At 34.4% G+C, this 14,709-nt stretch overlaps 2 protein-coding genes across 8 annotated transcripts in view; both read right to left on the bottom strand.

Moving 5' to 3' along the window:
* Positions 1-3,177, bottom strand: part of Oseg6 (intraflagellar transport protein Oseg6) — a 28,012-nt gene extending 24,835 nt beyond the window's left edge. Inside the window, exons 1-2 of the mRNA XM_089631754.1 lie at positions 3,091-3,177; positions 2,550-2,707 (exon numbers count right to left, since the gene is read on the bottom strand). Coding sequence (XP_089487880.1) covers positions 2,550-2,707; positions 3,091-3,105 — 173 coding nt within the window. The 5' untranslated portion in view covers positions 3,106-3,177. The remainder of the gene's footprint in view (positions 1-2,549; positions 2,708-3,090) is intronic.
* Positions 3,178-5,634: 2,457 nt separating this feature from the next.
* The window catches only part of Prosap (SH3 and multiple ankyrin repeat domains prosap), a 254,059-nt gene continuing 244,984 nt past the window's right edge, over positions 5,635-14,709 (bottom strand). For all 7 annotated transcript variants that reach the window (XM_089631747.1, XM_089631750.1, XM_089631751.1 and 4 more), the window contains 5 exons: positions 13,701-13,878; positions 10,860-11,116; positions 9,597-9,755; positions 8,209-8,381; positions 5,635-8,055 (listed from right to left, as the gene is read on the bottom strand). In XM_089631747.1, the coding sequence (XP_089487873.1) occupies positions 7,050-8,055; positions 8,209-8,381; positions 9,597-9,755; positions 10,860-11,116; positions 13,701-13,878 (1,773 nt within the window). In that variant the 3' untranslated portion in view covers positions 5,635-7,049. The remainder of the gene's footprint in view (positions 8,056-8,208; positions 8,382-9,596; positions 9,756-10,859; positions 11,117-13,700; positions 13,879-14,709) is intronic.

Genomic DNA, 14,709 nt, shown 5'->3' with positions numbered 1-14,709 from the left:
ATACCCTTTGTTGTTTATCACAATTAATAAGCCGTATTCATTTCATTCCCCATATTGCTGCAAGTTAAGTAGAGCAAATATCTGGTGATACGGTAAGTTTATCTATACGTGATAATACACGTTACACACATGACTCACAAAATAATGACAATTTTTTCGAGGGCACCAATCTCAGGTGGGGGGGATCGATTAAGAATTTTTTTTTACAGTAATTCCACGCAGGAGGCCCCGATAGAAAATAAATTTCTTAAGGCAATATACAGGGTGTCCGGAAACTCGTAGTACAAGCGGGAAACTGGTGAATCTACATCACATTTGGAGTCGATTTTGTAGTATATTTTTTTTTATTTGAGCTTTCGTTATCGAGTAAATCGAGTTTGAAGTTGATTTTTTTTTTTTTTTAATCAAATTCTTATAAATTATTACTGAAGATCAAAGTACCCAACTAATTAAAACTATTTGAAAGTAAAACAAATGAAGAAACTCGGATTTGAAGCATTATTTTGAAATCACCCTTCATTTAACCCGGTGTAATCATAAAATATTTCTGCTCTGCAGGGTTAAAACATCTGTTATTCAACCCTAAACACCAGAAAAAACTTTAACCCTAAAATAGCCGAAAAATATTTTTTTTTTTGGTTTTTTTTTTTTTTTTGAAAATGCTCAAATCAAAAAACTTTATGTTTTTTTGGGTTCCCCATGTGGTGTAGATTCTCCAGTTTCCCGCTTGTACTACGAGTTTCCGGACACCGTGTATATCGTCTTTGGGGATGCTGTGAGAATGGTGTACATTAAGGTTATAGGACAATAATATATCAAATTTTTCACAGGTGCCAAAATGATACACATTGAGGACATAGGATGCATAGAAAAATATTTGACACTTTTATATAAGCGAAAAATGTTGCTTGTGCAATGATGGAGGACTAGTTAGCACAGGATTGAACTCACAACGCCTGGGTGGGAATCTGAGACATTTGTCTACTCGGCTACTAGCAGGTTAAGCTGATATGTTTTAAAGTTTTCCGTTTTTAACAATACTGAAAAAGATTTCCATTTAATGAAATACCCTAAGATTTCCATCTAAATATTGTTGGGACACTGACTTTCCGAAAAATAAAAATCGAAAGCATTTATTGGTTTGCCCACCGATCTAGAAAATTTTTCATCTGTGGCGCTTTTTCCTAGTCTAGTGATCGTTCATATACCATTCCCGTTACCTTCACCACATGGGTAATGAGTACCCCAATTGGGGATACCATGGAAATAAATATTTTTATCTAGTCTCCGCCTCCCCTCTCTGATCCTAGGCAGACAGCCTAGGGCCCCTAAAGTCATAATGCCACACGGGCCCCGTATGCCTAGTCCGGCCCTGCGTAGAAGTGCATCAATAATAATAAAATAAAATTGACAATGTCCTCTGGCATCTTTCCTTCAATCATGCAGCTATTGTTTCACAAATTGCATATTTGTCTCTTTATTGATTAACTTCTAAAATATAATCTTAGGGAAACTGCCTCAGAATTTCTTTGTCAAATAGTATTTTTTTAAATTCAATGTAAAAAATAAATGTTTCTTAACTCTACAGGTAGCCATTTTCAGTTTGTTTGACTACAGCAGTAATGGAACTTGACAGATGAAAGTTTTTTTATAAAGTCACAAAAAATGTCAACTAATAAATTATTAATTTTATTGAGATGAATGACAACCTCTTTAATCAGTTTTTCTTTTGTACCAAAATATCATTTTGGAAATATTTAAAGTACACCTACAGTAAAAATTGTGGATACACCTGTGTTATTTCACAATGGAGAAATTGTTTGTGATTTTCTTCTTATTTCTTTTCCTTTGCGAGACAAAAGCTAATTCCTTTGCATTTGTTTACCCCACCCTAGTAAAATTTGTTGATATTTTTTCTATCATCTTCGTTAAATTTCCCAGAACATTTTCATCCACAATGCTTACCATTACATGGTTTGCCGCGGACGTTTTTGCTTTCCCGCTGGATTTGTTTTCTCTTCTTTTATGTTATTTATTTTTTACGATTTTCGTCACCCTTTTCCTCCCACAGTTAATTAAATATCATTGAGGATTAAGGTCATAATACAAACCACTGCTAATACTACTGACATGTGTTCGTACAAACAGTTAACACATTTTTTCTTAACCAAGCGAAAAATTGTGGCCGCCAATTTAAGTTAAGCTCTAGTCAAGACAATTTAACGGTCATAATTTCAATAAGATAAAGTGTTTTCCTTGCCTAACTCTTACCTAGTATTTATTTTGGTTAGGATGTTTTGACAGTGTATGAGTAACAGTGTTACCTTTTGAAAAATGTCTTAAAGGGAATTTGGCCAATACTGTTGGTTACGATAAATTGACTGTTAACCATCGATGTATTGTTATAAATATAGTGTTCACCAAACTGGTTCCCGTGACTTCTAAAGTGAACACAAATGCATAATATATTTTCATTGCATTAGCAATATTTGACGGAAATAATAAATATGCATTCGTATGTATTAATAAGTATTAATCATTTTAATTACCCAGGAAGTTTGATTCTTTCTTGAAGTTGTCCATATCTATTGAATACTGCCACAGTTGAATCGGTACCAGTAGTAGCCAATAAAGACCCTTGACTTCCTTTCTGCCAACAGAGATAAACATCTCCCGATCCGTGAGGCTGATCTACATGGAAGATCAACTAAAAAGGAAATACCAAGAAATGAATTTGGTAAATAATTACCATGAATTTTTCACCCATAATCTCCATTGAACAGAGAATTAACAGATAATCCCATTAAAATACTTCTGTGCTGATTCCATTCAGAATATTGCTGATTCTTACGGCATTGTGCAATATTAGTATAAATGAGAACTAGTTTCTTAGATTTCAGTGACAAATGCCACATTTACATTATTGCAGCATATCAAGATTGGTGTAATAGATGAAGACCGGTATTTTGGAAGGGGTTGTTTTTAGATCAATAATAACGTCCAAACAACTTTTAAATATTAGACGCACTAATAGTTGATATAAATTTTAAGAGGTCTTTAACATTAAGCAAACAGACAAAGAGACATTACCTTGGGGGCTTCCATTATTTATTGTTGATAAAATCGCAATTCAAAATAACAAAGAATTTGTCGGCCATGTTGTAAACAAAATTCATGTCAAAGCATTGTCAAAGTGACAGACGGGGTGGACATAGCTTAAAATCAAAGTAGATACCTACTTATTCCGAATAAATTCTATAAAACAAGGGTTAAAAGTGTTAAAAAATACATATATTTATTCACGGTTTTATTAAAATCCCAAATACCCTAAAATATTAATAATACGTCCAACTCCAGTGAAACAGTGGCAATTTTAAGAACTCTAGCCGCTAGAGGGAGCTGATCATAAATAAACCACTCACTGGAACTAATGTAGCTTATTGTTATTGACTTTCACATTTTCAATAGCGGCAAATTGAATTTATTTTGAATTTGGTGGCGGTGTTTTGCGCTTTCTAATATGCATTTTGATCCACTTTGATAAAAAAATGTTTAAACAATGGGTTTCGTGGTTCAGTTTATAAAAAACAATAAAAACACTCCCAGGCCTTTTCAAGATACCGAAAAACATTGAGAGTATAATTGATAAAATAAAATATTCTTCATTAAATAAAACGTGGATCAAACCATGAAAATATATTGGTTAATTCAGCAAAGCTATGTTAGTTCTATGTAGCATTTTGTGTTCAAGTTGATGTTATAAATCATTGTCAATATTGACACCTCACAAGAGCGCTCATGTCTATACAGTGTAAAGGCAGGGGAGCTATATCGTCATCCAGTTGGGCAACCTAATGAGGGTCTTGAAGAGGTCCAGATTATATGAAGGAGGAATTTGTATGTGTTTTGAATTATTGAATATATTAAATATAATATTAATAAATTACAATTTCTTATACTTTCTAAAAATATTTATTTATTACTATTACTGTTTGCCTAAATACCTTTATTTTATTTCAGAGTTCGGCCAAAGGCCAAAATAGTACCTACCTAATTTGCATTGAGTAAATGGTAAGTATAATGTGATTGGTTTATTTATGGTTAAAATTTCCCAAATGCAGATAGGAGAGTGGTATATTTATGGCAGATAGTTTCCTTCTATATGTAGTAATTAAGGTGAATCGAAAGGTTTTATTTAAAAAAAAAATTGTATTAAGTGTGGACAGCGATCCCGAATAATTACCGAAAATTCCATTTCTAACAATACTCCAGGTCAATTTTATTATAAGATATAAAGCAACAAAATTAATATGAATATCCCCTTTTTAACCATTCTAAATGAAAAATAAGTAATCCAAATTTACAACGAAACATCTATTTACAGAGTAATCTAGATAAACGCTTTTCGAAACAAGTTATGGTTTTTACTTAAAACTACATCAAAGATAGAGTTTAGCTGCTTTAATATTTGTTTAATGTATGAGCAAAAAAAGCAGCAAGGTCGTATGTAGGATATCTAATTTAAAAAAAAAAGTTGACTTCTATAATTTATTAACGTAAGATAAAGAATATAATTTCACATAAAATCCATTAAAATGTATGAAAGAAAACAAGGCGTACAACTCATGCTGCTAGGAGACGTTAGTGTAGCAGGTTATCATCAGAGTGTATGGGAAACGTCAGAGTTGGAGGTATTATTAATATTATAGGGTATTTGACTAGCCGAAGTCGAAGAGTATTTCGAAATCAGATAATAAAAGACATTAATTTTCCTCTTATTTTGAACGTCAAGGGTGCAAAATTTTATGAAGAAGTATCAAAATTCTGCTTTGTGGTTGGGAAAAGGGTATGAGTTCGTTCTTCGAAATGTAGACAGAGACTTTCATCTTGTTTTCAAGGTCAAGTGTGCGAAATTTCATCAATTTCAGAATAAAAGTGTAGATTTGTATAAAAAATCAAATCCATGCTATCCGCCCACCACGGCTACAGAAACTCTCTTTTGTTAATGTTTCCGATAGTATTATAGTGCATCATCAGGGAAGATATTTACCTACCCAGAAATAATACATATATGTTCAGATGTGTTGTTCAACTTGATGTATTGACACTGTTGACTCTAGTTATGCTCGAGGACGAGTTGTAACATGCACCGCATTACATTACAAGCAAATGATGCAAGTCAATCGCCAACTAATTTGGAAGCTAATGCCCTCAAAATCTTATATCTCTCGAGGATTTTATTGATGTTCTTATAGGTCTGTAGGTAGGTACCCACATTGGAACATAATAATACTGCAACCGGTCAGTGGCAGAGTTGACATCGCGTTTGGGTCCCACCCAGGTGTAGTGTGTTCAATTCCTCGGCTGCCTAAGTTCTCCATCACAACAAAAGCAACATTTTCCGCTTACTGTGGTGGTAGCAGGAGATTTTCAAATATTGCCAGGTTATTCGTAACCCGGAAATGTTTGTCTTTCTTTTAAAAAAAAATTACAATAATAGCTAGTTTACTGAGATTGGGTAAAATGATAAGAAAACAATGAAAAGATTTTTAAATAGTGTATTTATTTTTACATAGTATAAATAGCCTTGCAGTATACATAATAAAATAATAAATCAATCATATCTATTTGGCAGGAATATTTTTTGTCTGTTTTCTAAAGAAAAGTATTTAAAGGTTGTATGGCATTTTGTTAAATTTACAAATTATTAACTAACAAGAAATAAATGTTAAATCTCTGAACTTAATGAATATGGCTGAAAAAATTTCAAAGGGCACAAATTAATCGTTTGACAATAATTATTATCAAATCTACATTTTATAAAATGTTTAATATTATTCACAAGTCTTATATTTTAGTGACTCAAAACACTTACATCATAAATAATTATAATTTAACCAAATAATGTAGGATTTGAAGGTTGTGCCATAGTAATTGAAAAAATGCCAAACTCTGCAACCAATTCGTTTTGGTTCATATTCTGGTTAGCTAAATTCAACAACACTTAATGCAAAGGAGACAATTATTATTTGTAAAATCAAACTAGGCATTCAAAACACATAACAATACTCATTATGTATTTAGTGTTGTACATTTTACCAAATATATTACAAAATTTATTCTGTATTTCTATACAAAGTACAAAATATTTAAAATCCTAGTGTCATTTATTTACCGGCCATTTGAAATAAACTATGTAGTTTTTATAAATCTATGTTTCGATTTATTATAGTTTAAGGTTTCAATAGTGCATACATTTTCTTAAACCTTTTAACAATAGTTGTATACATTATTATAATAGACTGGCAATTTTGGCAGAAGAGTAAATTAACAAGAAGTCGGTACTTACCTAGAACTTGCCATCGATTGATCGGCGCAAACTATAAAAGTAGTTTGTACAGCGAAATATCTGTCTATACTTATAAATAACCTGAATTTTCGGCTAATCGGTGTTACTTACTAAATAAACAGACATTTCACTGTAATTTCTTTGTAAACGCGTATACAAACGGCGTTCGTGAACATTTACTTATATAACCATCCATAATTATAATGTCGCTTGATACATGAAGGCATGACGACGATGAAAGCCGATGGTGGCAAAACAAAATAACTAACTGGCATTACTGATTTATTTAATACTTATGTGCATCTTTACACCGGCAAGTTCTATAATACATATTCAAGTGCAAGAGAAGAGACTCAATCATCAGTTAAACTTACTGAAATATTCAGTACATAGGTTATAGGGAAACTTAAATGTGAATACATCATTATATTTATTTACAAAAGAGATAAAAATCTTATGCTATATTTTCTAAGTCAATGTAAAAATCTTTAAATCATTAGTATTATATTGGATATAAAATGTTAATATCATATTTTTAAATTGGTTTTAAATTATCTATAATAAAAGCAGTATCTTTGGTATATACCTTCCTGTTGGTGAAAGAAAAAAACACAAAATTCCTAACAAAGTTAAATATTAAATATTAGAGAATACGCAAAATGTTTCAATCCACAATGCTGACATTGAAATATGAATAAGTTTACTGACTATGTAATCGGCTGTTCTGTTTGGGAAGTGCTCCGACAATACGCACTCGATCACTAAACTGCGGCGGCGGGGCCAGCGGCGGCACGTCCTCGGCTGCCGTGAGGGGGCCCGACGCATCGTACTGCATGGGCGAGGGCACAAACAGGTCTCCTCCCTCTTCTGGGGGCGGGGGCAGCTGTGCCAGAGACACGGCGTTTCGGGTGAGAGCTCCTTTGCCATTACTCTCAGATCCCCCCTGGTGGTCCTTCCTGCCCATGGGGGCCTTGGACACATTCACTCCTAGCCTCTCCGCAGCTGACTGTCCAACCTTAGTGTCTCGTTTCAGCATGTAGCTAGCTGCCTGTTTGCGCGTTAGGGAGTTGTGTCTTTGCAAGGTGCTGGTCGGAGGAAGGGGATTGGTGTTCAGCACTTTGATGGTCCCGCTAGGAGTGCTGACCATGGAGTATGTAGTGCTGTTGTACCCACTGTGTGAGACGGTGCTGCCTTTCGAGGAGTAGTTAGGAGGGGAGGTGGTGATATTCTCCGAGGAACTATTCAGATGCACAGGTTCTGTAGTGATGACATTATTGGAAGATTTTATCATAACATTATTACTAAATGAAACTTTTTCTCTTGTATTCTTAATGACTACATCACACTGTTTGGATTCCTTTATAGGCTTTTCTCTAAATTGTATTTTATCGGAATTTACTTTTATACTATGTTCATTGGAATATTTTTTGTTTTCTGGCGGTAATTTGACAACTTTCTTTTGTTCTGGTTCTTCCGGAGGTCCCATTGTCAGTTCTTGGTCTGAACTGACTCCAGACGAAGAGTTGTCTCCGTCATCATTGCTTCCTTCTGCATCGGCATGTTCATGGTGATGTTCCTCTTTACCACCTCCTTTCTTCAAGAAATCATTAGGGTATGACTTGGAACTCTTGAGTTGTGTTCGTATCTTTTGAATTTCATCAACTGAGAAGGAGTGGTGCATGGAACCAGATCCTGAGCTGCTACCACTGAAAAATAAATTTGAAAGGTTTAAAATCTCAGAGTAGGAGACGTAATCAAGATGAAACAGAGTTTCAACAACAGATTGATTCTGCACTTTGTATTATTTGATGAGATTAAGCTATTAAAAGTACAAGCAAGCAGTGATAAAGTTAACGTACCTGGCATTACTGTTGGCGCTGGTTTCGGTAACAATGTGAATGGCGCTGATGCTGGTGCAGACTTCTTCAATATCCATCTCCTTCGCCAGTCGTTGTCCGTCCCGCTCGTCTTCTGATTCACTCATGCTGTAATCCGGCTCGGGAATTGGTGGGGGACCGGAACCACTAGAATTCTGAAAACCAATTCACAATTCAAATATGTCATAATTAGATGCTTAACCCCTTGTTCGCCAAAGTATCCTTACGGTAACTATAAAAAATATCATTTCTCTGAATATAACTAGCTATTCTGGGGTAACTACTTATAGTGGGTTTTATACTATTTTTATAAATACATTATCTAGTGAGATGGTATAATTTACAAACACATAATTTTACAAAAAAGAACAAATATGTTATTGTGAAAATAAATTTTGCTGGCGCACGGTGAAAATTTAGCATCAGCGATCAAGAAATTAATAGAAATAATCCAGTATGTACAGTTACAACAGAGATTGTTTACAGTGAAATCAGAGATCTAGCATGATCGATAACTGAACAATATTCAATTCGATTCAAGAGTCGATTTTATATCACTATCCCGAACATGGTTGCGCTTTCGATAGCCAAACTGATATTGACACAAAATAAATAAGAAATCGTTTTAGGATGGCAACACCGGCGGATGTCTATGTCTATCTGTCTATGGATTGACATTCTTAATCGTCAAACGGCTAGGAAAAACTATTAATAAAATGACAATATCGAATTGAAATACTAACTTTAATGTAGTTTTTGACATTAAAAAGGGAGTTAATTGCCAATCTTTCGCCATAACTTGTGTTATTTTCTCACAGCTTTCTTTTCTCTAATTTGATTGGATTCAATTAATCTCATACACAACTTCTTTCATTTTTAAGAGCTTTGTTAGTTTACCCCAGTTCATTAAAAAGACATTAATTTTGCATACAGAATTACATTATTTAAAAAGTTGTGTAAATTGACAGCTTATCTGACACCTTGGAGGCCGCGCTAAAAGTGGCGGCTTTCGTCTACTGACTTTCGGAATCATATGCTGACAGTGCTGGCAAATTACGGCAACTGACCATATATGACTGATTTAGTCAATATTGCATTGATATAGATAGGGTTATATCGATCAACCAAGATGCACAGGAACTATACAGTACACAAGACAACACCTACCAAAAATTAATACACCACGACCAAATCGGATCAAACACCGCTAAAGCCATTTGAAGCAACGTTTCAATCCTGAATGGCCGTCATTCACCAGAGTGATAAAACTAACTAACTAAAACTACGGAACCTGTCAAAGTCTGCCTAAGATTTAATGAAGTTCAATAAACAGTCATGTGATTTAATTACACAATTGTTTGGTGAATTACCTGTCGATTGATGAACATTTTCTTGTTGCTGACGCTGGAGTTGCTGCGGAGAGGCTTGAAGGGCTGCGCGTACTGGTTGGACGGGTCGTCTGCCGCCATCGGAGTGTTGGGCTGGAAAGTAGATCCACTTCCTGCACGTAAACTCTGAGATTTACGCACCTGTAACATAACCAAAAACAATCCTTTTAAAATGAGATTTTCTATGGTTATTATTTATTATTTATTATTAAAGTACCAAGTTATAAATCTTACGATATCAGAGGAAATTTTGGTAGATTTCTTAAATATGAGAAAATAATTAGAAAAATTATTAGAAATTAAAAAAAAAAAACTTTTTTGAATGCGAGGTCTACTGTTCACAGAACTATTAGTTATTGTTATTTATTATTCATTCATTCAAACATGATTCATAATGGTTCTACGTTGTTCATACATATCGGCGGTCCCGAAGAACAATGTTGGATGTGCAAATTTGTAATTTTGCAATAGAGCTGTTTAATGTTTCGTTTCTGCATTTTTACTGTTTTTGAGATCAACAAATATTGTTTGTTGTTTAATATTTTTCATTAAGTCCTATTTATTTAAATGGAGAAATATATTATCAAAAACAGTAGAAATGCAGAAATGAAACTTTGAACAGCGCTACTGCAAAACCATAATTTTGTACATCTAACATTTTTCTACGGGACCATAGATATTCTATTATCGATGTTTAAGGAGTAATTTATTAATGTTATTGTATTTATGAAATACTACAATAGGTAGTAATATGTATCTTTCTTTTTTTAATATGTACTACAGATACCTGACCTTCAGGCAGTTTTTTGTTTTCGAGGATATGACTCAAGAAAGCAGCGAAAAGGGTGAACCATACAAATCTTCTTCTACTCATATTTTGCTGGTCTAGTTGTCTTTTCCAAATTTTAGAACTTGTCTTATGAATGTATATACATTTTGTCAAAATAATGTTCTTGGTTCTAAGTTTATGTGCAGTTCTAAGTTTATCTTGGTTTTCTTGAGGTTCATCTTGAATCCTCTACTACTAGTTCCTGTTCTTTAAGTTCATTTAGTATTGACTTCTTAACAGGACTGAGTAATTGTCTCTTAGATAACTTGTCTCTCTTCTTACATAGTTTACATGCAGGTAATAAGAGTCGTTATTTGGGACGGTTGATTCAAAACACTGTTTTGCTTGTTCTGAACATTTAAGAAATGGCTATAATCAGTGTTGCCTGCACTGTTACAATAGTAATAGTAACGCACCTGAGTTTTACTAGGCAAAGTCCTGCTCCTAAAGGCGACAGAATTGACGTCCTGCGGTGAGGCATACAGCTTGGCGCTGTCGGCGGGGCGGAACGAGGACATGACGGCCTCGGGTTGGACTGAGATGGAGTCCGCCATGGAGGTGGAGGTGGCCTGGTCGGAGGCGCTGCCCACATCCACCGCAATCAGCTGCCCGCCAGTTGTGGGGGGCGGGGGCGGGGGATGCGACGGAGGCGGGAGACCTCCGCTACGAGATACTAGAATCAAATACAAATTTATTATTGAATAAAAAGATATCTAATTGAAAACCGCTTTATTAGTATAAATATGTCTATTCTTATTTTAAAAAATATCTTAAAAAATAATGCACTGTTACAAATTCACAAAGACCATTTCAATTCAACAATTTCTACTAAAATAAGTAACCGATCAAGATCACGTGGTGACTTAGGAATTCTTAAATTTTTTGTTTTATAAAAAAAAGACAAACATTCCCGGGTTACGAACAGAGGCGGTTCCTTGGTACGTGCATTTGTGCATTGCACTGCTTGTCTTCAATCTCCACATAACAAATTACAACGACATCTGTGCCCCAGTGATCGATGTAAGAAATTCGTAATTCCCGTCAGGTCATTATTTGAGCTATCTTCTAGTAAAAAAATCCCGCGCAAGAGCAAGCGGTCGTGCATACCCCGATATGCACAGAACCAACTTTTACCATACTACTAAAACAGCAACGGGCGGTATCGAGACAGCCCGAAGTAGCCGAAACGGTGACATGAGCGAGACAGATTACACTCTTAACGTCAAATTACGTGTTAGAGCAGTGCAGATACATAACCCGTCCGTGCATTATCGAAGTGCTTTGACGGCGAGTGAATTTTGCATCACTTTGATCATGCGTAATCCAATGCGTTTGGAATGGATTCGCTTAGAAATACTAATGTTCAATGTTAACGCAACAACATTAACACATTGGAACTCGTTCGCGGTGAAATCAAACGGTTTCGCTATATTTTCAACGATGAATTGAGTGTCCTTTATTTTCAAGATAATTTTGTATTATTTAATCAGTTATTTTACAAATATAACTTAGAAGATAGAATGAATTGCAGTAGGTGTTCCCATTCATTAATTTGCTCCGCCTAAATTACAGACTAGGTACATTTAAAAGTGAAATGCACTGCTGGTAATTACAGTCACGGACCGCGTCTGGTTACGAATAACCTGACAATATTTGAAAATCTCCTACTACCACCACAGTAAGCGGTGGTAGCACGCCTGGGTGGGACCCAAACGCGATGTCAACTCAGCCACCGACCGGTCGAAAAAAAAAAAAACATTTATAAAAAATGGTAAATGTAAAACTAGTGCTTATCAACACCATTATACTGTTTTTCTTATTTACATTGTTGTATTTTTTAATGCACTTCCGGATAAAAACAAAATTGAAAAAAATTATAAAGTTTTCAAATCACAAATCTTTTTTAACATTTTCTCTTAAAATATTATATCAGCTTTCGAAATATTACTATGATGTAACGGGAGGAATAATATGTGATTGTGTTTATTATTATGCATTTATTTTTGCATTTTATTATGTACCCATTTCTTACAATATTGCCAGCTCCGTCTTTGAAACTCTACAATTTACAACTAGCTCTGTTACTACCTTCTAATTATTACCTACCTAATAAGTATATTTATTTTTATTTCAATTTCTTATCTTTTCTAAGTTTAATAACGATTATATCACGTTATATATTTTTTTAAATTTTACTTTTGTAATTATCTTTTTTGTTCTAATGATATTTATATTAGATTTTTTTTTTTAAATTTATGTTTTGTAATTATCTTTCTGTTTGGTGTTGATATTATTTGTATTATGCCATTTACAGAAGTATATTATATTTCTATTCCGTTTTTCTACAGATTAGTTAACATCATATTATGTTATTTATATTTATCATCTAGGTTTATTATTATTTCTTAATTAGTATGTACTTGAATGAATGTAATATTTTTAAACACCTTATAAACTACAATGGCGCCACTTCCTAATTTAAACACAAGAATTAATCTCATAATTGAGTTGGGCAGTTTCATTAAAAAAAAAACCTTTTTCGCAATTAGCCACGAAATATATGCATTTGTAAATCTATTGTAATATGTTTGTATATCTAATGAAAAAAAATGATGGTATAAAGAACAGAACGGAAACCGTTAATTTTGATCATAACACTCGGAAACCCGAATGATTGCTATGGAATAAGAAATATCAAAACTCACTTATGTTAGGTACTTCTATAGTGTCAGCTACACTACTCGCTTCGACGCTTCGACGAAGTCCTCGACGAAGTTAGCCGAAGTTCGAAGTGCGTGCCCACACACTCGTGCAACTTCGCGAGTAACGCTTCGAGTCCTTTGACTCGGGCGCATTTACCGACAACAATCGGAAGTCGGGCGAAGCGAAGCGAAGTTGCCCGAAGCGAAGTGAAGTTCGTGCCCACACTATCGTATTCGGTCAACTTCGATCAACTTCGCGAGTAGTGTAGCTGGGCTTTATGTTTTGAAAATAAAAATTTGCACATACCTTTGTAAAATGGAATCTATTCAAAGTGTCAACCAAATCATCATCAAATAAATGTATTTTATTAAATTCTTCTGCTAGAAGTCCTCCATCATAATCATGAACGTCGGTGTTTTTCAAATATTGTCAGGTTGTTCGTATTGGGACTGTTTGCATTTCTTTTTAGAAAAAAAAGTGAGTGAAACAAATAGGTACCATTTATTGTTGCTATCAAATCAACAATAGCTGGTGGGAGAATATTTAAAACTCACATGTTTGAGAATAGATGAGAGCATTGACATCTTCTTGTGACCGGCTGCCCTTGTTGGGTGCGGACAGGGGTACAGTGGGGGGCCGACAAGCGAACAGGTCCGGCGTGCTATGAAAGTCTCGGCGCAGCTCACCCATACCGGGGATACGGGGGCCCGTGAATCTGCCCCGATTCATGTTCTAAAAAAAAATAAACAATTTTGTAGATTTGGTGCACGCTTTAAAATTTTTTTGGCTTTTTCAGCATAAGGTTAAAACTTATTTTGATATATGTTGGTGACATGGAGGAATAATAAAAAAGTGGTTGGTGGCTAGATTCCTTTCACAATAAAAGAGTTGAATACAAATACAATTTATTATTTATAATCTGGACGTCAGGCAGGCCGCACACGAGAGACTTTAGCTGCGGAAATATTTGCATTCCAACAGTTGCGCGTATGAAAATCGATTACGGTATACAGAGGTGAATACATGAGCGACGCCACACTAGACTTTTGTTAAATTTTGGACTTAACTGTCGTCATAACTAAAGTCTATCGTGTGCGAGCTACCTTAGGTGTTTAACATAATATGTTTAAAAAAAGTGGCAGCGTACAAATAGATTTTTTGCATTTTTTAACCACTCAGAACATTAGAACGTCAAAAGACGTAAATATGATAATAGCGGTCAAGACATTAGAACGTCTTTTCACGTAAACGCGCGAGATTTTACAAAAATCGATTTATTTCCATCACTAGTATACGGATTGCCATGATTTAAAAAACAGAGTATCGATAATGAATAACGCTACGCGTCTGTATTCAAGAATATCTATGGAATGTAGAGGTGCATTATCTAAGTCGATTGGATCTGTCATCTTGTTCTTCATAATTTATTGCGTTTCTAAATAATTTATTAAAAATATTTTAGTTTGGACGGTTAATATTTTGAGGTGACTAATAGTTTTTAATTATATTTCTTCAATATATAAAGTGTTATTTCTTTATGATACTCAGAAAAAAGGACATTTT

Source organism: Hesperophylax consimilis, chromosome 5, assembly GCF_061612785.1.
Source record: "Hesperophylax consimilis isolate HC1 chromosome 5, BYU_Hcon_1.0, whole genome shotgun sequence".
Taxonomy (NCBI): domain Eukaryota; kingdom Metazoa; phylum Arthropoda; class Insecta; order Trichoptera; family Limnephilidae; genus Hesperophylax; species Hesperophylax consimilis.
The sequence above is the reverse complement of the archived record's forward strand: the minus strand, read 5'-3'. Positions and strand labels throughout refer to the sequence as shown.